The sequence below is a fragment of the Hibiscus syriacus genome, unplaced genomic scaffold, assembly GCF_006381635.1.
Source record: "Hibiscus syriacus cultivar Baekdansim isolate YM2019G1 unplaced genomic scaffold, ASM638163v2 tig00117016_pilon, whole genome shotgun sequence".
NCBI lineage: Eukaryota > Viridiplantae > Streptophyta > Magnoliopsida > Malvales > Malvaceae > Hibiscus > Hibiscus syriacus.
Window position 1 is genome coordinate 3,927,922 of NW_024063525.1, and position 23,141 is coordinate 3,951,062.

The window sequence follows — 23,141 nt, forward strand, 5'->3', positions numbered from 1 at the left end:
ACAACTACTTCTCCTTTAAATTCACTATGTGTCGATACTTATATTAAAGTATCGACACGTGCAATATATCCGGTAGCGCTTTACCGGTTTTGTCATATTTTTCCTGTTATATTGATGTGGATCGTTATAGTTTTATAAAATATCGACATAAACCGACAAGCTAAGTTTGTCGGTTGCCAAATGTTTTAATATTTCTTCATGATTTAGACCTACTACATTATTATTACTCAACATTTCCGGTAGCGCTAAACCGAATTTATTAAATATCTTTTAATGTATCCGGTAACGCTATATATTAGTCCGCCTTTCCTGAGACAATCCAATCATGAGAATGAGTGTGATTTTGGTGAACACGGTTTGCTGGGTGAACAAGGGATCTGCACAACCCCCATTTGTAGAATATTATAGACATTGGATCCTTCTTTAAAACCCCATTTTCTTCCCATAACAACCATCAATCATTTTTGGATTTTTTATTGCATTAAATGTAATTAATAGACGTTCTGAAGTGGTCGTTGTTGTTTGCTGCTGCAAAGGCGAATTATTTCTTTCTATTTCCCGTACCAACAGCAAATATGAATTTATAAAATTTCAAAAAGATAAAAATATATTCTCAATAAAAAATATAATTCTATTTAAATATATAATAATTTTAAATTTTCAGTGGACTTCGCCATATCCACCCATCGATTTATCCTGAAATCATGCTAGGGAAAATAAAGTTCAAACTTTAAACTTATATCAATATATAGAACGTTATTATATTATTTAAGGTAAATTATACGAGTGGTCCTTTATGATTTTAGTCTGTCCGATTTTGATCACCAGTTAAGAAAAAGAATTTTGGTCCCTTATATTATCGGTCTGTTCGACTTTAATCCCTCAACTGCTAACTCTTGTTAACCCATTAACGAAAGTTTGAGTTGAAAAAAAAAACTTTGTTAACCTGTTAATTGTCGAGAGACTAAAGTTGAACGGGTTGATAGGATAAGGGATCAAAATCACTTTTCTTAACCAATGACCAAAATTGGACGGACTAAAAGCATAAAGGACCACCCGTATAATTTACCCTATAATTTATAGAATAAAGTACACAAATGATCTCCCGATTATAAAGTATTACTTTATTAAGTCCATTTTGTCTCGTCTTTGTTTTATTCTTCTGCTTCATCACTACTTGATTTTGTAAGATTAGGGAAATCTGACGATGATCTGATGAACCTGAGGTTACTCTTTTCTTTTCTTGTATCTTAATGGGCTTACTCTTTTCTAATGTATAATTTGAATGAATGGTAAAGGAGAAATAAAGAAATGCGAAATTTGGAAATACTGAGAGATTACAAGTGATGGGGCTGATATCCAAGGATGTGACCTGAGACAAAATTTGGGTGGAGAATTGAGGCTAAAATCATGAGGGGGGCCAGTTCCATCTTAATGGTGAGAGGATTGGCAGCTTTAATCAATCGAAAATGGGTTAACATTTGTGGTCCAAACCAGTGCTAAATTTCAACCTTCGATGTGCCCTATGTTATTTTGTTTCACTGATAAAATCAGATTTAATGCAATTCAATATGTCTGAACACTAACCATCCCTTCAAACTAAAAATAAATCTGTACCATGTTAAGACTTGCGTATAATATGCAATAGTTCTGCACCTCCTGAAATGAAGACCACAACTACCATAGTTAATAATGATATTAAATCACCCCAAGTCATTAATGCAATTCAACCTTTAATCTTTTAATTTATCAAACATCACCTTAAGTCGTTAATGCATTCAACCTTTAATCTTTTAATTTATCAAACATCACCTTAGTGAATTCATTGATTCATCCATACATAGATTTAAAATAAAATATGAACATAATTCTATTATCTAAATGATAAACCAGTTATTCCTTCATCTCAAGTCTCATGCATTGTCTAACGTATATCATTTATAAAGTTATATTACATATAAATGAGGGTAAAGTACATAAATGGTCTCCGACTATTAAAAGTTGTAAAATATCCACTCGATTATTCATATTTCTAACCTCGTCGTTTTCCGTTTAAATATTGATAACAATCTAAGTTAAGCGTTAACCTGCTGAATCTAATATGATAAAATTTGATCCCAGAATCTCAAATATTAACATCCAATTCAGACGAACATCAATTTTTTAATGAAAATGAGGAATTTGAAACATGTGATTAGTCTGTTGACTATTTTGTAACTTTTAACAAAAAAAAAAAAAATAGAGCTTTAAACCCCAAACCTTAGGCCTTGACGCAACAGGTGAAGTAGTTGAGGATTCTCCTCCTTGTCTGTCAATAAAACATCAAAGAAAAATGACTAATTGATCCAACTAAGCACATGCATGCATGACACCAAAGTTTATATCTTTAGCAACAATTGGTTGAATAAGATAATTGCGTATTTAGCGGGAGGGAGGGGGAATCTTACAGATGGGGAGTGATTGTCTTGAGGGAAATTGTGGTGATCATCAGTGGCAGCAGTGCTGCTGCTGACACTGGTGGCGGTTGGGTTAATGAAGTCATTTTCATTTCCAAGACTGGCTCTTGAAACATCCCTCTTGTTTTGCTTCCTCATTTCCCTGATTTTTGAAAAGTCTAAAGAGTAATCTGGGAGCTGTCCCTTTTGGTCCCAGTCCCCAAACTGAGGTACCGATAGCCATGGAGCGTTTTTCTACATCAATTTCAACACCCCAAGGAAAACCCAATATCAGCAAAGCCTTGCTCTCATTAACACAAAGCATTCAAAAATAGAGTAGAATATGAACTCTCCTCTCTGGAATTGGGTAGGAACAATGCTCAAACAGAATATGAAATTCTTTGTTTTGATCTTTTTTCAAGACGGGGAATAAAAAGATGCCATTTGAGTTTTTATTTAGAAAAGTCCATGACCTTGTGAGCTGTCAAACTGTAAGCAAATCATAAATTTTGGCCGGAGACCAGCTTTTAGTGTTCCACTGTTTTCTTTCTTTTTTTCCCACTTTAAGATTATCAATTTTTTTCTTCTGTAAAGGGGAGTTTCGCCTTTTGAGATCGGAAAAGTTAACAGAAAATGAAAGGCCTTACAAATTTACAACTCCATACACTTCGCAATAGTAAAATAAAAATTCTTTTCATCAACCTATGGAGTAGTAAATATCGACCTCTGCAAGAAGATAAGAATTGGTTTTTGCTGAAAATAAACTCCTAAACTGAACACTCTAAATCACCAAGACTCCAACTTAAAACGATTATTATGTTTAAAATCACTGAATTTCATCACCAAGAGTTAAAAATCCAGCCGAAAAACAAACAACCTACCTCTTTGCGATCTTCCATGCTTGATAGTTGATACCAACGGAACAAAAACGATCTTCCCAAGAGTAAATTTAGAAAGCTAAATGGTCAACTACTAAAATGAAAGAGAAGGGAGGAGTTGTGGTGGGGATTGATTGAGGTCTTAGGAATATAAATACGGCAGAATGACAGCACCAATTTGGGGGTCTTTGATTGCAACACTAATCAGCACGCAATGATATCAATCAGTCTCCCTTTATATAAAACATTATTTATATTTGTTCATTAACCTATAATATAATATGTATATACGTATGGGTTCTCGATACTAGTCTTGCCTTTTTGTTGAAATAACATGAAATGCCACCCTCTTGGACACGCTTCACCTACGTGGTTTCTTTTAGGTTTGGGTGGATGGGTGTTTTGGGGTTGCTATGTTAGCTGTCTCAACAAAGGCATCGTCCAATGTTTATCCGCAACACGGTTTTTGGGGATTTTAAAGGGGATGGCTCTTTTTACTTCATTTCATGCATGCTCCTATTACTTTAATTCTCATTATTCGTTGAGATTTGGAGGGGATACACGAGCTAAAAGGGTGATTAGACATGTTAGATATCATACAAAAATAATTACAGATTCTACTACTTACTGTACTCAACTGAATAACTGAGGCAAAATTAAACAATAAAAAGAATAGATCGAATTTTGGGTAAACTATGTCATTGATCACCAAACTATGCACTCCTTTTACTTTTATCACCTATATTTCAATTTTATCAATCAGATCATCTAACTATTTAAATGATGTCAATCAAACCACTATCCGTTAACTTTGGACGGACATGCTGACATGACAGTTAACAAAATTGGTGTAATTCTATATTTTATCCTTAATACTTATACATCCTATCAATTTGGTCTTAAATTTAATTTAATTTAATTTAATAAATTTAATCCACCAATTAGATGGTGACTTATGTCACCATTAGATTAAATGTTTTTTTATAATTTATATTTAATTAATTTATATATTTATCTTCCAACCAGATGGTGACACCATCTAGTGAAAAAAAATTAAACTGCAAATAAAGGAAGAATATCAAAGAGAATAGGAGGACTCAAACCTAGGTCATTTAGGAAGGATAAAGGTGTGCTAGACCACTACTCCAAGTTCATGCTTATGATATGTTTTACAGGGAGTTTTATATAGTTTACCTTAAATTTTTTGGGGACCAAATCAATGGTGGGATAATTGTTAAATTTTTATTAAAGAATAATGGTTAATTTTGAATTATGTGTTAGAATTTTATTGAAATGTATTTAGTTATGGATTGAGTTTAGATATAGATTTTATATAAAAAAAAAACTGAAAATTGATTTGGATGGTGGTTGAGTTTTTTAAAATGAAAATGAGATGAATAGTATGGGGGTGATTATGAGGTAGTATATGTTCAGAATATTTTTTAACAATTGACAACATGTCTTACATATATAAGTGTTTGAATTCATAATCTTTAGAGATAACAACATTCCATACTATTAAAAACAATTCTGGATTCTAATGGAAAGTAACATGCATTTATCCTACAATCAACATACCATGTGGTCGAGGATTGTTAAAAAATTAATGTGGAAAAGCATTACTTTTATTCCAATTGAATATTCACTTTATAATAGTATATTTATGCACACAATTGAATAACAGAAAAATAAATCGCTAATTGTCAATTTAACTAACCAATAGAAAGTAACTGAATACAATAAACTAACTCTCTACACCCCCTCAAGTTAGTGCTTGAAAGATACTTTTCATCCCCAGCCTTGAAATAAGATATTCATGTTGTCGAATTTCAAGGGCCTTTGTTAACACATCTGCCAATTGCTTAGTTATGCTCACATGCTTCGTTGGAATTGATTTTTCTTGAATTTTCTCTCTTATAAAGTGACAATCTACAAAATTATAAGGTTAACAATTTATCTCAACATGTTTTGCTCTCTTATAAATTATAGGGTTTGCTACTATTTGAAGTGTTGCTTTGTTATCACTGTATAAAATAATTGATTGCTTCAATGTTACTCCTATCTCTTCTAACATTTCTTTTAACCAAACCATTCCTACTGCAGTAATGACCAAGCTGTTTTTATTATGCCTCAGCAGAGGAACTGACAATAGTATTTTTCTTCTAGGATTTTCAAGAAATCAAAAAGAGTTTCCTAATTTTACATAGAATCCTATCATTGGTTTTATTGACATAAGGCAAGATGCCTAATCTGAATCACATAAAACCTCAAGTTGGCATTTGCTTTATGCCTTCAATAAGATCTCTTTTCTTAAATCCTTCTTTAGATATCTTATTAGTTTGAGTGTTGATTCCAGAAAAGATTTTGGTTATTACATGAACTGACTGAGGTGTTACACTACATAAGTGATGTTTAACCATGTGTGAATCAGATAAATAAGCTTCCCAATTATATCTGAAATATAGTTTTATCATCAAACAAACCATCCCCTTGCTGCTAACAATTCACATGCTTTATATTTTGTTTCAAGGGAGTAACAACTGATTTTGATCCCCCTAAATTAGTGCTTTTGATTAGCTCCAATACATATTTCCTATGATTAAGTAAAATTTTCTCCCCAATCCTTAAGATTTTCAACCCTAGAAAATATTTTAAATCACCTAAGTTTTGATTCAAGATTCCTTTCAATTAATTTACTAACCCAAGATCATTCCATGTTATGAGCAGATCATCAACATAAATAAGCATAATAACCCAAGATTTTGACATTGATTTTTTTTGACAATTTGAGGGGCATTCCAAATTTTAACTTTAGGTGTGGAGACTACATATCAAACCTTCTAATATAATTTACTCCATTTGTAAACGTCAAGATTCAAACCTTTGATTTTATTTAAAAGATCTAATACCTTATCATACTAGATTAACTTAGTGTGTTGATATATATATATTTTAAACAAACTGATTGTAGGTATATTAAATATTAATTTTAATCTTAGATCATTAAATTATTATTCCTTTTCATGAATTTAGTTTGCATATTAATTTGGCTCCTTTAAAAAAGCTTCAACTCTTCTAGTTATCGTTGTCGGTCAATTGTTGCTTACACCGATCATTATTCACGATAAAATTTCAAGATACTCACATAAAATTGATAAAACAAATTTAGGGTAAATTACATGTTTAATATCTAAACTATCAATTTTGATATGTTTTAATACCAAAACATTCAATTTTTTTAAAATAATACCTAAAGTTTAGTTTTTGTTTCATTTTAGTACCTCACTGCTAAAAACTTTAGTTTTTGTTTCATTTTAGTGCCCCATTCAAAATTTAACGTTAAGTTTTGAAAATATTGAAAGTTAGATACTAAAACGAACAAAAACTGATAGTTTATGTACTAAACGCATTAAATTGTTAATAATGAGCACTAAAATGAAATAAAAACTAAAATAGGTATGATTTTGAAAATTTTAAAAGTTTAGATACTAAAACATATCAAAAATGATAATTTAGGTACTAAATGTATAATTTACCCAAAAAAAATTATATAAAAATTTGTTATTCTAAAGCTATGATCTTTTGGAGACAACTGTTTGGTAAAATTAATTTCGAGATATTAGTTTTCTTTAAAATAATGCTTCTTACATTTGAATTTTGAACAAACACTAAATTTGAAATAATAATTTTTATATTTATTTTTACAAATTTTAAAGAGATTTTTTAAAAAAAAATTAAATTGATAAAGTGACAGACAGCCATAAAATAAAATTATCAATGTTTAAAATAAGCGTATAAAACGTTGAACAATGATGATTTTGAAAGAGAAATAAAAAAAATAGTTTCAATAAAAAATAAAATATATTTTTTAAATTTTCATGTTAACACCAAAATATTATATTATTTGACTATTAATAATTTAATAATCTTACGCTTAATTGAACTCAGAATTAAAATTTATATAATAACAAAAATTTAAAATTTACCGATTTAATTGATTTAAGTGTAAGCAATTTCATATCACTTAAGTACATCTAGAGTTTAAATTTTTGTGAATATAATCCACCAAAATCAAATATATAACACGGGTGATCAGAATTACCTATAACAAAGTCTTAAAAACTAGAAAGGCAATAAAAAATTATAAACTATGATTTTTTTATAATTAAAATTTATGATTTAAATTAAAATCTTTTAAAATTTTAATGATAAAATTGATACTCAATTCTAATATTGATTGAAATTCGGTTTAAAATTTTATATTTTTAAAAAACTTTAAAATATTTTATTTTCGAAAAAACATCCAACTTTTTCTAAAATACCAAAAAACCCCAAACTCTTAAAATATCATATTCTAATCTCATTTACTCCAACTGTCAGTAATCTCTGGCCACCCATTCGCCTACGACTGATCACTCACACGTCGCCGACCACCCACTGACCGGTTACAACTCTTAATATCATTTCAAAACCTAAAATTCTCAAATCCCTAAAATCTCAAATACCTAATCTCTTAAATTCATTTGATTTTTCGTAGTAATATGTCGTTTAGTCTGTGAAAACCGACGATTTGATCAGCCGTTTAATCGACCATTTGTTCTTTGTCCATTTGGCCATGGCAAAGCCATGGAAGAAGGGGAGGGAGAGGGTGTTGTGGGACGCTAAGAAGAAGAAGGATGGGGTGTGTGTGTTTTTTTCTTAATATCAAAATAAGTATCTAAATTATATCTTTATTCTCAAATAGGTACCTAAAAATTTTAAAATTATAATATTGTGACACTTGTCTCTTAACAGGGTTTTATAATGGCCGTTATAGTCTAGGCACCTAAAGTGGTAACATTAGACACCGAAAATAGTAACGTTTGTAACGTTAGACACTTGGATGAGTCAAAAAATAGTTTAGGCACCTATTCGATATTTTTGATATAATTTGGACACTTGTTTTGATATTAATTCTATTTATTACTTAGACATATGGTTTTAAGTAAAAAATAAATTTGATATATTAATAGAATAAAAAAATTAACTTTTTAGTGAATCAACTATATTTAGAATATATTAATTGGAGTATAGGACTGGTGGGTTTGATTTTAATCAACGAATTCAGGATAAGATGATGCATATTATTAAAATTTTCAAAAGGAAATTTCAAGTAATTTAATTTTATGTTAAAGCACAATATATACTTTCCAAATAAAACATGGCATATATGTAGAGGAAGAAAGAAAGATGAAGAAACACAAAATTCACTTCAAAGCAACAAGGAAAGCAGCAAATCAAGGGCTGCTGATAAAGGGACATAAGATTTTTGTTCCTTGTTTAGTACTTAGTAATTACCACCAATAAGTCGAACGTTTCAACTAGGATTATTTGTAAGCTCTTGTACAAAGGCTTCGATATTTTTATACGAAGACCCACCTTCTTGGACGGCTTCTTTTGCCAAATCCTTCCATTTCATGGCATTCTCTCTAATTTCTTCACCTCCCATCACCATTTCCAAGCATCTTTTTATCTCGCAACCTTCAACTATTCCTTCTCCATTCTCTCTCAGCCGTACACCTGTCTTCCATACATCTTGGACAAGCTTGGAGTTTGTCCCTTGATCCACCCACTGTGGAAATGTCACCATTGGAACCCCTGAAACCAAGCTTTCAAACGTTGAGTTCCATCCACAGTGAGTCAAAAAACACCCAACAGATGGATGGGAAAGAACTTCCACTTGTGAGCACCATGCCACTATCATCCCTTGCTTTTCCAATTCATTTTGGCTAGTACTCAATGCTTCATTTTCTTCTCCACTATTTTCCCTTATCACCCATAAAAATGGACGGCCAGCTTCAAGCAACCCCTTGGCTACTTCTTCCATCTGTGATTTCTCCAACGTGGAAAGGCTTCCAAATGACACGTATATGACTGATCTTTCAGGCTTTGTGCTCAGCCATTCCATTTCCCTACACTCCTTTGAAAAAGCAGATGGCATTAGTGGTCCGACGCCGATCAAATTGTAGCAATTTTCAGCTGCTTTTATAGCCTCGGGTTCTAATAGATCGAATGTGTTGACTAGAACTCTTGGGTTGGTTTGTTGATCGAGAACTTGTACATGTTCTTTAAATGTTTGGAGTGGCACAACATGTGGATTCGGTGGAGTGAAAAACGAAGGCAAATCGCGGCGAGAAAGCGGTGGCAACCCGGGCATTTTCACCGAAAACGTGGGGTCGTCGATGTTCTTTGTAATCATCTCTTCGTATCCCTTGAAGTAATGGTAAAAGATGTTCAAAAGACTAGCGGGTTGGAACCAAAGGAGCGTGGCCGGGATGTTAAATTCACGCGCCACCGTTGCCACCCAAGGAAGAAGAGTACAGTAAACGATGGAAGTAAAGCGGGAGCCCTGATCAGCAAGAAATTCTCTTAAGGATTGAGTGCCGTGACGCTTAGTCTCTGACAAGTAATGGTTGATATTACCGGTGAGTTGAAAGACACTTTGGTTACCATCTGAGAAATAGGCGTAGGACAAGCCTTGGGGGCCGGAGGTTTTGGTGAATTGGTGCATGGTGGAGGAGGCCGTCATGAAGGTGACGTGGACGCCGTTGTTGATGAGTGTTTTGGCGAATTGAAGGGAAGGGTTAATGTGGCCTTGGGAAGCGAATGTTACTAAGAGCACTTGGGGTTGTGCGTTAATCATTGAAGGAAAGAGATGAGTAGATTTTCTGGTTAGTAGACGGTAATGGGACGAGGATACATATATATTTGAGAGGCTGCCTAGAATTTTGTATTCACACAAACTTTGGATTAATAAATGTGACGTTTGCGGTGACGCCCCGTTCAATTAATATTAAAATGGAAATAAATTATGAAAGCAACCTTTTGTAAGTTGGATTATGCATCTCATCCATCCCCTCGTATTGGTGAAATGCGAGGCTTTGGGTTTTAGTGATACTCGCCCGTTTTAATGTTCTCTTTTCGGAATAAATATTTTACTCATAAACTTCAAATATATTTTAAAACTAATTTTTCAATATAATAAAAATGTTAAATTTTAAATCTATTGAATGGTTTCAGTGGTTAAAGGTAGTGTTATTCGTTTTGGATTTAAGCAATTACGTCTGCAAAGTATATACGTTGTAAATTACTAAAAAAATCTTAATATATACTATTTTATAATCATTTTAAAGTTCGGACTATTAAAAATGTTGACTTTTAGTCTAAGAGGAGTTGGAATTTATTAGCCAATAGCCATGGAAGGAAAGCTATAGCAACATACCAATAGTTTCATTTTAATTTTTTGTCTAATCAAATTTGGTCATAAGTTCAAAAGGAAATACATTTGATCTCTTACGTTTTCAATCATTTCGATTTATGTTACGTGACAATTAACATATAATAAAAAAATTTACATATCTACTTATTCTTCTTCTTTTTGTCAACTCACCCATTTTTTTACTATTGTCCCCTTGTTAAACCTTAAGAGTCAGAACCTAGTTCAGAACCTTGATCATTGATCACCCAAAATACTACATTTCCTTGAGAAACATTTTATCTTTCTCCAAATTCTCCATAGCTTGAGCCTCCAAGGTAACCTCTACGTCAATGCTTCGACCACCGATCTTCCATTGATACAAATACACCATCCCATCGAATCGGTTGTTGGATCCACTCCTCACCCCTTCTGACTTTCTCCACCCAAAATCCACCTCGTAAACTTTAAACTGCGAGAGCTTTCGACCGCCACACAGTTGACGCCATCGTCTTTAAACTGAAAAATGCTATAATTCATTGATGGATTTAATAATTAAATCCATATCACTTTTGAATGTTCTAAATTAAAAGATATTTATCTCTTTAATTTAAATATTACTAGTATAATTATTCTTTTAAATATTTTAAATTAAAAGGTATTTATTATTCATTTAACTTTGAATATTAAACGATAATTATATCATTTTGAATATTTTAAATTAAAATAATATATATTTAAGTTTGAATATTAAAAGTTATCTATATTTCAAATTAAAAGATATTATTATCTATTTAAATTTAAATATTAAAAGATATTTATTTTGAGTAAATCTCTTCTGAGAATACCCTACAAATACTATGCTAATATGTTAGGTTAAACACATCTCAGAATTCAAGAACATCAAAAATCTTGAAAATTATTTTCTCTCCTCTAGTTTTTCGATGATAGACAAAGGCAAGGGGATAGTTCGTGATCTTGACAATTGTGTTATTGTATGTTGATCATTTAGTTGCTATCTCTTGAGAGATAAATGACCAAAGGATCTTAACCACTAAGGAGTGACTGAAAATATGTCTTAAGGAAAATGTGTAGTGACAGGCCTTAACTCGTTACCGATCAATGGATCAATAAAAAGTATTTTCCTTTCTATATACTTTATTTTAGCGTTTAAGGACTTTAACTTCTTTTGCTTTATTTTCTCATATTCGATTTCATCTGAGATTATTTTTTTGTATAACAATCTTAACACAATTTTAAACTCATTCTTCTATCTTTCTTTAATCCAATATGATTATGAAATTATGGTAAAATTGAGATAGTAAACAATTTTGTTTCAGAATTTATCTTGCCGTCTTAATGGGTTTGCTTGAATCTTAAAGTGGACAAATCTATTTAACAGAAATTGTCGTGAAAGTAAGATTGATTACTGATTTTGTTTCAGAATATTGATTTTGTTCAATAAAAACTCGAAAATAAAGGAGAATTAATTTTATGTTTATTGGAATTATTACTAATTTTGATCATGTTTCTTTTATTGAAAATGGAGACAAAAAACATTGTTTTACATGCTAAAATGATGGTACTAATTCAGAATTCAAATATGAATACAAGTCAACCTACAATGAAATTTAACCACAACGAGAAGTTTACGAAATTCTATGAAGAGAATTTCAAGATGTGGCAACAAAAGGTGTTTTTCTATATGACAACAATGAACCTTTCTATGTTCTTGAAGGAAGATCTTTTTGTATTTAAAGAGGGAGAAAGAGAAGGAGAAGTAGACAATATTACCGCCTTCAATAAGTTGATGCTTCGAAGCACACTAATTATATATGCCAACATAAAATTCTTAATAGTGTACAAGATTCACTGTATCTAGCACATATTGGTTATTAAACAACTAAAAATTGTGGGAGATATTGAACCACAAATACAAAGCTGAAGATGGTGGAGCAAAAAAAATTTAGTTGCCAAGTTCTTGAATTTTAATATGGTTGACTCTAAACCGATAGAAAATTGTAACACCCTAAACCAGTACGGCACACCGTCGACTGATCAAAATGCCACACAGAACCACCAGAGTGGCTAACCAAACTTTTCTTTTAAATTTTTTCATTTTATAAAATTGACCATTTGTAACCACTCAAACTAAAATAAATCAACTACAATTTAAATAAAATAATTTACATTAGGAGCTCCCAAAATAATATTTAAATCATACATATCATAGTTTAAAATGAGTTACGACTCATATAAAAATATACAAATCGAGGTTTACAATTATACATGCTCACTAAAGATGAACTCGCGACGTACACTGCACTATATGGGTCTGGATCATTGCTGTCAAAAAGTCCTCGGACTGCTCCTCGACTAACTTGCGTAAGAGAACAAATTCCAAACGATGAGTTAACTAGCTCAGTGCCACACTAACAACTAAGCCATACTAAAAGTGTTCATGACATGCTCTAGCAAACTGATAAACTGAAATAGTGAGTATACTCGTATACAACATTCTCTACTCTATGGTAGACATCATGGTGCAGCTGAGGGTTCTGCATCTCGGAGCTCACACACCCCTCTAGTCTACCGAGGTTGGTTGCCCGAAATCTCTAATCGGTCAACCCCCTCGATTAGCCCACTCCTTGAGTGTTGGACCTTGCGCCCAAGCTAGTTAGCTTTAAGTGCTTCGCGCACTACCTAAGGATATATCCTGACTGAAACTACACTTTCGATAATGATAGTATTTACTAAAAGAAATCGAGTGTCCTGATCGTTTCCAGAGCATCATCCAAGGCTATTTTTATGTCATTCTAATTGAATATTGTTTCTAAGTGTAACTAATATCATTAATATTCTCACTTGTAGTCTTATCTGATAATATAATGAAGTGTTGGGGTACCTCGAGTCTAATTCCCTTAAAAACTAACATATTTTTCCAAAACAGACTAAAAATATCGATACTAGCCCAAGAGCATCGATACTCATGCAATAGTTTCAATACTTTATATAAGTATCGATACTTTTAAACATTCTGTTTTATTCACTTTTGAAACTTTATAGGAGTTTTGAAACTATGACTCAATGTTTCGATACTCTTAAAAGAGTATCGATACTCTTGCCCAGAAACTCACAAATTTTCCCAAAACGAAGAACAAGTATCGATATTATCCTTATAGTATCGATACTCTACCTATAGAAGTCATAAAACATATAGTAAAATGCTATATTCTAACTCCCAAAGACCCTAGTGAGGTCCCCAAACATGCTTAAAGTTTTATTTGATCAACAAGGGTCATAATAGAGGCTTTAAACACATTTATAAAACACAAGAATTTCACCATGGAAATGTTTATCATGCTCAACTCAACCATTTAAACTATTTTGAACTTCTAACGACTCACTAAGAGTATAGAATAGTTGTAAAGGTGTTACCTTGCTTATTTTGTGGCTAGAACTCTCCCCAACTCAACCAATGCTCAACTTTTCTTTGCCTTTTGATTTGGAATTCTTTCTCAATTCCTTCACTAAACAAGGAAAGAAAATGGATTACTAATCCACCTAGAGGTTGGATACATTCTAAATAACTCCTTAAAATCATAGATTCTCACAACCATCTCAAAACCCATTTTTGGTTCAATGCATAAAAACTAATGAAATTGAGCTTATATTGAAGCTTGAAGAATAAGGAGTTGAAATCTTACATTGGCTTCACTCAACTAAGCTTAAATTTATCCAAGTTTCTCACTTTAAGAAAGAATAAAGAAAAGAGAAAGATGAAAATAGGAAGAGTGTTTTGTGAGTTGTGTAAGGGTTTTGGTTCACGTTGAAAACATAAAATATGGAAGGATTTTCAGCTTCCAAAATGACTATGGGTAAACTACACTTTTAGTCCCTTTACTCCTATTTCATAATTTACTCATCTTCAAACAACAACTCTCTTGGTCCCTAACTCAAGTCCACAAACAACAACTTGGTCCAACTATAATATAAGGTCCAATGGCTCAACTTTGGGTTTTGGGTTAACCCGAACTACTAACCCGTGATTCGGGGGCATTATATTTCTTCCCTCCTAAAAAGAAATTTCGTCCTCGAAATTTACTTAGATAGAAAAGATGCAGATACTGAAGATTCATATCTTCTTCGGTTTCCTAAGTAGCGTTTTCGACCCCATGATTCCTCCAAAGTACTTTTACCAAAGGGATATTTTTGTTTCTCGGCTCTTTTACTTCATTGGCTAGAATTCTAATTGGTTCCTCCTCATAAGACATGTCAGGGCTCAACTCAACTTGTTCTAAAAATAAGACATGCTATAGGTCAAAATGATATCTTCAGATCATGGATACATGAAACACATTATGAATGCGCTCCAACTCTAGTGGTAAGGCTAAACGATAAGGTACTGGTCCTATTATCTGGAGCACCTCATAGGGACTAATGATACACGGAGTTAACTTTCCTTTGCGTTCAAACCGAAGTACCTTTTTTCTACGGGGACACCTTAAAAATACCTTATATCCCACTTCAAACTCGATTTCCTTACGTTTCAAATTTGCATATGATCTCTGCCTATCTTAAGCCTTCTTAAGTCTACTCTGAATCATGCTGACCTTTTCTTCGATTTCTCGGATCAGATCTGGTCCCACTATTTTCCCTTATCTAAGCTCAGTCTAGTAAAGAAGAGTTCTACACTTACGTCCATATCGAGCTTCGTATGGAGCCATCTGAATGCTCGACTGATAACTGTTATTATACGCGAACTCCACCAATGGTAGGTGATCTTCACAAATACTCTCAAAATCCATAATAACACACCTAAGCATATCCTCAATAATTTGAATAACGTGCTCTGACTGACCGTCTGTCTGAGGGTGAAATATGGTGTTAAAATAAAGCTTGGTACCTAGGGAACTGTGAAGAGCTTCCCAAAATCGAGAAGTGAATCTAGAGTCTCTACTGAGATGATCGAAGTCAGGACTCCATGCAACCTCACTATCTCATAAATATAGAGATGTGCTAGTCTCTCTAAGGTAAAGTCCATTCGAACCGGTAAAATGTGAGCAGACTTGGTCAACCGATCTACTATTACCCACACAGTATCATGCTTGCGCCTGGTCATCGGTAACCCATTCATGAAATCTATTGTTATTCTATCTCATTTTCATTGTGGTATCTGAATAGGCTAGATTAACCCTGAGGAAACCTGATACTCCACCTTAACCTGTTGGCACACTAGACACTTTGCTACAAACTCAGAAACCTCTCAACATCTTATTTAAATAATCCCTAAAGTACAATACATCACCATCAGGCTTGACACATCTTATTACTACTAGGATTGATAGAAAGTGGACTACAATGAGCTTCATGAAGGATATTGCTACGTAACTTCTCAACATCAGGCACACATAAATAACCCCTAAAGTACAATACATCACCATCTTACATTTCGAACCTTGGGGCCTCACCTTGGCGGACTTGTTCCCTCCGAGCTCTTAGGCGACTGTATGAACTTTGAAGTCTCTTGACCTCACTTACTAACTTGGGTTTTACTCAAAGCTCGACTAACAAACCTCCATCACTAGATATACTCAGGCGCGTCAAAAAAGCTCTCAGCTCTGACATCGACTTTCGGCTCAGCGCATCTGTTAAAATATTCGCTTTCCCAAGGTGATAATTGGTAACACAATCATAATTCTTAAGCAATTCTGCCCACCTACGTTGCCTTATGTTTAGCTCCTTCTAGGTAAACAAATACTTTAAGCTTTTATGATTTGTAAAGATGTGGCATTTTTCCCTAAAAAAGTAATGTCTTCAAATCATGAGTGCGAAAACAACCGCAACAATCTCTAAATCATGGGTGGGGTAATTTCATTCGTAAGGCTTGAGCTAATGAGACGCATATGCTACTACCTTTCTATATTGCATCAGTATGTATCCTAGGTCGTTTAACGAAGCATCACTATACACGATAAATTCTTTACCCGACTCAGGATGGGTTAAGATTGGGGATTGGGTCATCAGGGTCTTCAATTGCTCAAAACTATAATTTTGTTTCTCACCCCACACAAACGATACAACTTTTTGAAGTAACTTTGTCATCGGAGCAACTATCATAAAAAAACCACTTTACAAAGCGACGATAATAGGCCATGAGATATAAGAAAATGCGTACTTTAGTTACGCTCTTGGGTGCCTCCCACTCAAGAACTGCTTGAACTTTTTGAGGGTCAAAACGGATACCATCCGCTGCTACTACATGTCACAAAAACGAAATCTCAGACAACCAAAACTTGCACTTTCCAAACTTAGCGAACAACTGATAGTCTCAAAGGGTCTGAAGAATTATGCGAATGTGTCGGCAGTGCTCATCCTCTGATCACGAATACACAAGAATATTGTCTATGAAAACCACCACGAACTGGTCCAAATACGGGTGGAAAATTCAATTTATGAGATCATGAATATCGCTAGGGCGTTGGTGAGTCAAAACGGTATTACCAGTAACTTATAGTGACCGTATCTTTTCCTGAACTCCGTCTTCTCTATATCCACTTTCTTAACCTTTAAATGATAATATTTGGATCTCAAGTTCTTGAAAAGACGTATGCCCCCTTGAGCGGGTCAAAGAGATCATAGATTCTAGGTAAGGGATAACAGTTATTGATGTTTAACTTGTTTAACTGTCGATAATCAATACACAACCGCATCAACCAATCTTTCTTCTTAACAAAGAGAACCGATGCTCGCCACTATGAGATACTTAGCCGGATGAAACCTTTCTCCAGCAACTCATGGATTTAACTTTCATCACTTTTAGTTTTGTTGGTGCCATGCGATAGGGAGCAATGGACACCAGAGCGGATCCCGACATTACCTCAATGCCAAACTCTAACTCTCAATCTGGTGGTAACCTCGGTAGCTCTTTTGAAAAAATTTTGTAAAAGTCTCTGACTGTTTGGATATCCTCAATCCGTGGAACTGCTACTATGGTATCGAACACATGGGCCAAGAAGGTTTCACAACCCTGATCTAACATCCTTTAAACTTTAAGAGCCGACACAATCCTTACGTACTTGGGTTTTTTTCCAAACATCATAATCCGTATCCCATCATCTTTTCTGAGTTTAAGTCGTTAAAGCTTGCACATCAAGCTCGCATCGTGCTTTGACAACCAGTCTATGCCTAAAATTAGATCAAACTCTCTGAAAGGTAGCTCCACAAGGTCAGCAGGGAAGGTTTCACCTTGAATTTCAACAGGGCATATACGGTGGACCTTGTCCACTAGGACATCTAATCCTAAAGGGCTAGATAATTTAAACCCTATCTTAAGTGTCTCAGTTAGGATACTCTGCTCTTGAACTAGATCATAACAGATATTGGAATGGATGGATCCTGGATCAAATAATGTAGTAACTAGAAGAGAAAATACTGTAAAAATACCTAAAACGACATATGTTGTGTCACAATCCTCCTAGGCTCGTATTGCATACTAACAAGCATCAACTCTGGCTCTGCACTGGCCCTTGATCAGCCCGCACCTCTACTAGTCTGACCAAACGATGAGCTACCACTCCTATGAGATCATCTACCCATATGAACTATAAGAGCTGACATCTGTGGCGAAGCTAGTGCTACATCTCGAGCCTCTAGGCACTCTCTGATAAAATGGTCAAAAAACCCACATCTAAAACAACCTCTGGACCCTGACGGCATGCCCCTACATGCTTCCAACCGCAAACTGAGTAGATAGGCTGAGATTATGCCCTCGATAAACCTCTAGAGCTCGCTACTGAGGTAGTGAACAACAACCTCATGTGCTAATCAGACCTACCACCTCCTCTGCTCGCCTGATAGGTGGGTTTGCTAGACTGGCCTAACGAGCCTCTCTAAGAACCCTGAGAGTCTCACGCTCTCTTCGATGCTGCGATGGTCCAGATGACTCTGCAACTCCTAATTGGGAGTAGTACTCGAAACTGTAGCTCCTCTTTCTATCACCCTCTCTAAGGCCTTGGCCTGGCAGACCAACTCAGTAAAAACTCTAGGAGGATTGGCAGATACATAGGTGATGATATCATAGCAGAAGCCCTCCCTTAACCTTCTGCAATGGAAATGCTCCAACGATACTAACTCTAGTACGTACCAAATGAGTCAAAGGAACTCCACCTCATACTCAAATACAAAATGATCTCCCTGCTTTAACTGCAAAAATTGTTCCCTCAACTCATCCATGTAAGCCTGACCTATATACTTCTGGCGAAACTCCTCCAAAAACTGATCCCAAGTAGGCCTCTCTAGCTCCATAGATATCTCGACTGTATCCCACCATTCAATTGTGTCACCCTTCAACAAGTTGGTGACATACTATACCATACCCTTAGGAGTGAGGTGTAGTTGACGAAGGGTCCTCTAAGTCTCCCTCAACCACTGATCAGCCGTTACTGGGTTATCATCTCTTGACCCGAAAAGGTCTGTGGTCTGATACCTCTGGAGTCTCTTAATAGGAGACTCTTGTAAAGCTACTGCAGGTGGGGCTGGAGGGGATGGCTGAGTAGGTGGGGCTACTGATGTCCTGGGTAGACATCATGGTGCGACTAAGGGTTCTACAACTCAGAGCTCACACACCCCTCTAGTCTATCGACGTTGGTTCCCAGAAATCTCTACATCGGCCCCGCTCCTTGAGTGTTGGACCTTACGGCCAAGCTAGATAGCTTTAAATGCCTCAGGTACTACCTAAGGATATATCCGGACTGAAACTATACTTTCGATAATGCTAGCATTTTCTAAAAGAACTCAGTTGTCCTAATCGTTTCCTGAGCATCATCAAAGGCTATTTTTATGTCATCCTAATTGAATCTTGTTTGTAAATGTAATTAATATCATTCATATTCTCACTTGTAGTCTTGTTTGATGATATAATGAAGTGTTGGGGAACCTCGAGTCTAATTCCCTTAAAACTGACATTTTTCCCAAAACAGACTGAAAGTATCGATATTAGCCCAAGAGTATAGATACTCATGCAATAGTTTCAATACTTTATATAAGTATTGATACTTTTAAACATTCTATTATGCCCAGTTTTGAAACTTTATAAGAGTTTTGAAACTGTGACCCAAAGTTTCAATACTCTTGAAAGAGTATCGATGCTCTTGCCCAGAAACTTACGAATTTGCCTAAAAGGAAGAACAAGTATTGATATTATCCTTATAATATTGATACTCTACCTGCATAAGTCATAAAACACATACTAAAATGCTATATTCTCAATTCCAAAGACCTTAGTGAGGTCCCCAATCATGTTAAAGTTTTATTTGATTAACAAGGGTCATAATAGAGGCTTTAAACACATTTATAACTCTAACACAAGAATTTCACCATGGAAATGTTTATAATGCTCAAGTCAACCATTTAAACTATTTTGAACTTCTAATAACTCACTAAGATTCTAAAAGAGTTGTAAAGGTGTTACCTTTCTTATTTAGTGGCTAGAACTCTACTCAACTCAACCAATGCTCAACTTTTCTTTGCCTTTTTATTAGGAATTCTCTGCTACTTCCTTCACCAAACAATGTAAGAAAATGAATTAGTAATCCATATAGAGGTTAGATACATTCTAAATAACTCCTTAAAATACAAAAATAGCTAGAATCCATAGATTATCATAACCCTCTCAAAACCCATGTTTGTTTATATGCATAAAAACTAATGAAATTGAGCTTATATTGAAGCTTGAAGAATTAGGAGGTGAAATATTACCTTAGCTTCAATCAAATAAGCTTGAATTTCTCCAAGTTCCTCACTTTAGGAAATAATGAAGAAGAGACAAAGATAAGAAGATAGGAAAAGTGTTTGGTGAGTTGTGTAAGGGGATTTGGTTCACGTTGAGAACATAAAATATGGGGGGATTTTCATCTTCCAAAATGACTATATATAGGTAAACTAGACTTTTAGTCCCTTTACTCTTATTTCATAAATTACTCATCCCCGAACAATATTTCTCTTGAGCCCTAACTCAAGTCCACAAACAACAACTTGGTTCAACTATAATATAAGGTCCAATGGCTCGACTTTGGGCTTCATGTTGACCCGAAATACAAACCTGGGATCTGGGGCGTTACAAAAACAAGTTGAGGAACTCTAACTAATTGTCAATAAAATTCTTGCTAAAAGAATGATCATAGGTGAATTCTTCTAGGTAACCACGATTATTGAAAAAGTGCCTTTAAGATAGAACGACTTCAAGAATTATCTAAATCACAAAATGAAGGAAATGACAGTGGAAGAACTGATTTTCATACTTCGAATAGAAGAGGAAAATAGATTCAATGTCAAAAAGCTCAACAAAAAACCTTAAAAGAGGATAAGGCCAATGTACTAGAAGTCAAGGACTTCAAGAAGGGAAAACAAATCAAAAGTATGTTGAAGTTGGGACCTAAAGGTGAAATTTTCAAGAACAAAAAATCTAAGGAAAGTTCTTTAATTGTTGAAAGATGGATCACAAGTCCTCTAAGTTTAGACATCCAAAGAAAGCCAAAGCTCACGAGGCTAATGTTGTGGAAAGAATGGCTAAGAACATGGAGGACATAAATTTATGTGTTGTGATCTCTGAAGTCAACTTGGTTAGCTCTAATCTAAGTGGATGGTGGCTTGATACTAGTACCACACATCATATTTATTGCGACAATGAATCTTTTTCTGAATTAACACCTTACGACAATGACGGGGAGAAGCTCTACATGTGTAATGCCGTGACTTCCAAAATTAAGGAGAAGGGTATGGTCTTGAAGATGAATTCTGACAAAGAACTCACGTTGTGGAATATGTTGTATGAGCCTAACATACACAAAAACCTAGTTTCTTGAACATTCTTAAGTGTTCATAACTTTAGAATAGTATTTGAATCCCAAAAGTTGATTTTGTCTAAGGGGTATGTTTGTGAGTAGATGATATATATTGAATGATATGTGAAAACTCAATCCTTTATTTGTAAAAGCCAAAAGCATGAATAAGAATATCACTTATTTTTCCATTTATATGTTTTATTCATTTAATTTATGGCATGTTAGGCTTGGACATGTTAATTATGATGCTCTGTGAAGATTAATTAACTTAAAACACATCCCTTCATTTCGTATTAACTTATTGTATGATAGGCTTTACATGGTTGAATGTGCACCCCATTACAATACCATCTTTTGATTTCCTTAGAGCCAGCCAATGAGAGTGTCGAGGTTGCCCTATCCTTAATGGAGTGGGCAATAGCAAAGGTTGGTGGATTTGAGTGTGAACTTTGGTCTTACAGAATTGATCAAAGTAGCAAAGGAACTCGAGGACATGAGATCCACTTCACTTGGAGAGAGAGTGGGTGCTTATGATTCTTGAGCTATTGACTAAAGATGTTCTCATCATGGTGCTTTTAATTCTCGTAGCAGCTTGAAGACGAGGATGCACCGTTATTGGTAACATTGATGAGACTAAGGTTTCTATAATTAGATTTATAATGAGTTTCTTGAATTGAATCCATAGACCAAACATGATATTCTAATAGGTTTGATCTTTTTTATCTCGACCAAGTACAAGTTAAGTTTTCACCTTTCTTTTATAAAACAACTTTTTTCAGTGGCATAACATTAAAACCTACTAAAGTTAAATAAAATGTAAACTAAAGGCTTTTCGTTATATATATATAGTCTATTTTTTCTGGAAGATGACACTGTTGGTATGAAACAACACAGTGAAGAAGAAAACCAAAGAAAAAAAAGGGTAAAATACATCATTTCTCACTGAACTTTATTCTCTCATGCTTCACTCACTATACTTTCAATTTTTCCAATTTACTCACAGAATTTTTGAATTGCTCTTATTTTGTACACTCTAAATTATTTTATTATTATTTTGGTATAATATGGCATTTTAATCATTATTTAATATAAAAAATTAAAATAATAGTGGTTGTCCACTTTTTGCCGTCATTGGACACCGCCGTTGATGGCCGTAGATAGTGGTCGTTTGGTCCCAGATTTTATCAACTACTTTGTCTCGACCCCCTGAGTCTGAATCTGACCTCCATTTTGTTGTAGTATGCTCCGAATCCGATCAAAAGCGTCGACCTCCATAGATGGTGGTCGTTCGATCCTAAATTTCATGGGTTGCTTCGCCTCGACCCCTTGAGTCTGAATCTAACCTCTATTTTATCGGAATATACTTTGAAATTCATGAATAGGAGATCAAAAGTTAGGAAGCTGAAATATTTCAGTTGAGATTCATAGGAACATTTTTTCGGTGAAACAACCGCCAAATTCAGAATCAATGTGTCAAAACGAGTCTCTCGGTACAATTTAAGATCAAACAACTAATGATTCTAAAGATCGACGATGGTCGATGGTGACGAGAAGGGACGGTGGTCAATGATGACGAGAAGGGGCGGTGGTCGTCAGTGAGGTTTGGGATGAAGAAGATAAAAGGGTTAAGATTAGAGATATTATTTTATTATTTATTTTAAATTATTTTTATATAAAATAATAATAAAAAGCCACATTATAGAATAATATAATAAAATAATTTAAAGTGACCAAAATGGGAGTAATTCAA

The 23,141-nt window shown here is 34.3% G+C and overlaps 1 protein-coding gene and 1 long non-coding RNA gene across 2 annotated transcripts; both read right to left on the reverse strand.

Moving 5' to 3' along the window:
• Positions 1-2,432: 2,432 nt before the first annotated feature.
• On the reverse strand, positions 2,433-3,540 carry LOC120195474. The gene is made up of 3 exons (XR_005523058.1): positions 3,317-3,540; positions 2,516-2,690; positions 2,433-2,464 (listed from the first exon to the last, which is right to left on the reverse strand). It is a non-coding gene; the product is annotated as an uncharacterized LOC120195474 (long non-coding RNA).
• A 4,988-nt stretch (positions 3,541-8,528) lies between these two features.
• On the reverse strand, positions 8,529-10,032 carry LOC120195473 (phloretin 4'-O-glucosyltransferase-like). The gene has a single exon (XM_039197490.1). The coding sequence runs from the start codon at positions 9,993-9,995 to the stop codon at positions 8,670-8,672; it is 1,326 nt and encodes a 441-aa protein (XP_039053421.1). The 5' UTR covers positions 9,996-10,032; the 3' UTR covers positions 8,529-8,669.
• Positions 10,033-23,141: the final 13,109 nt, after the last annotated feature.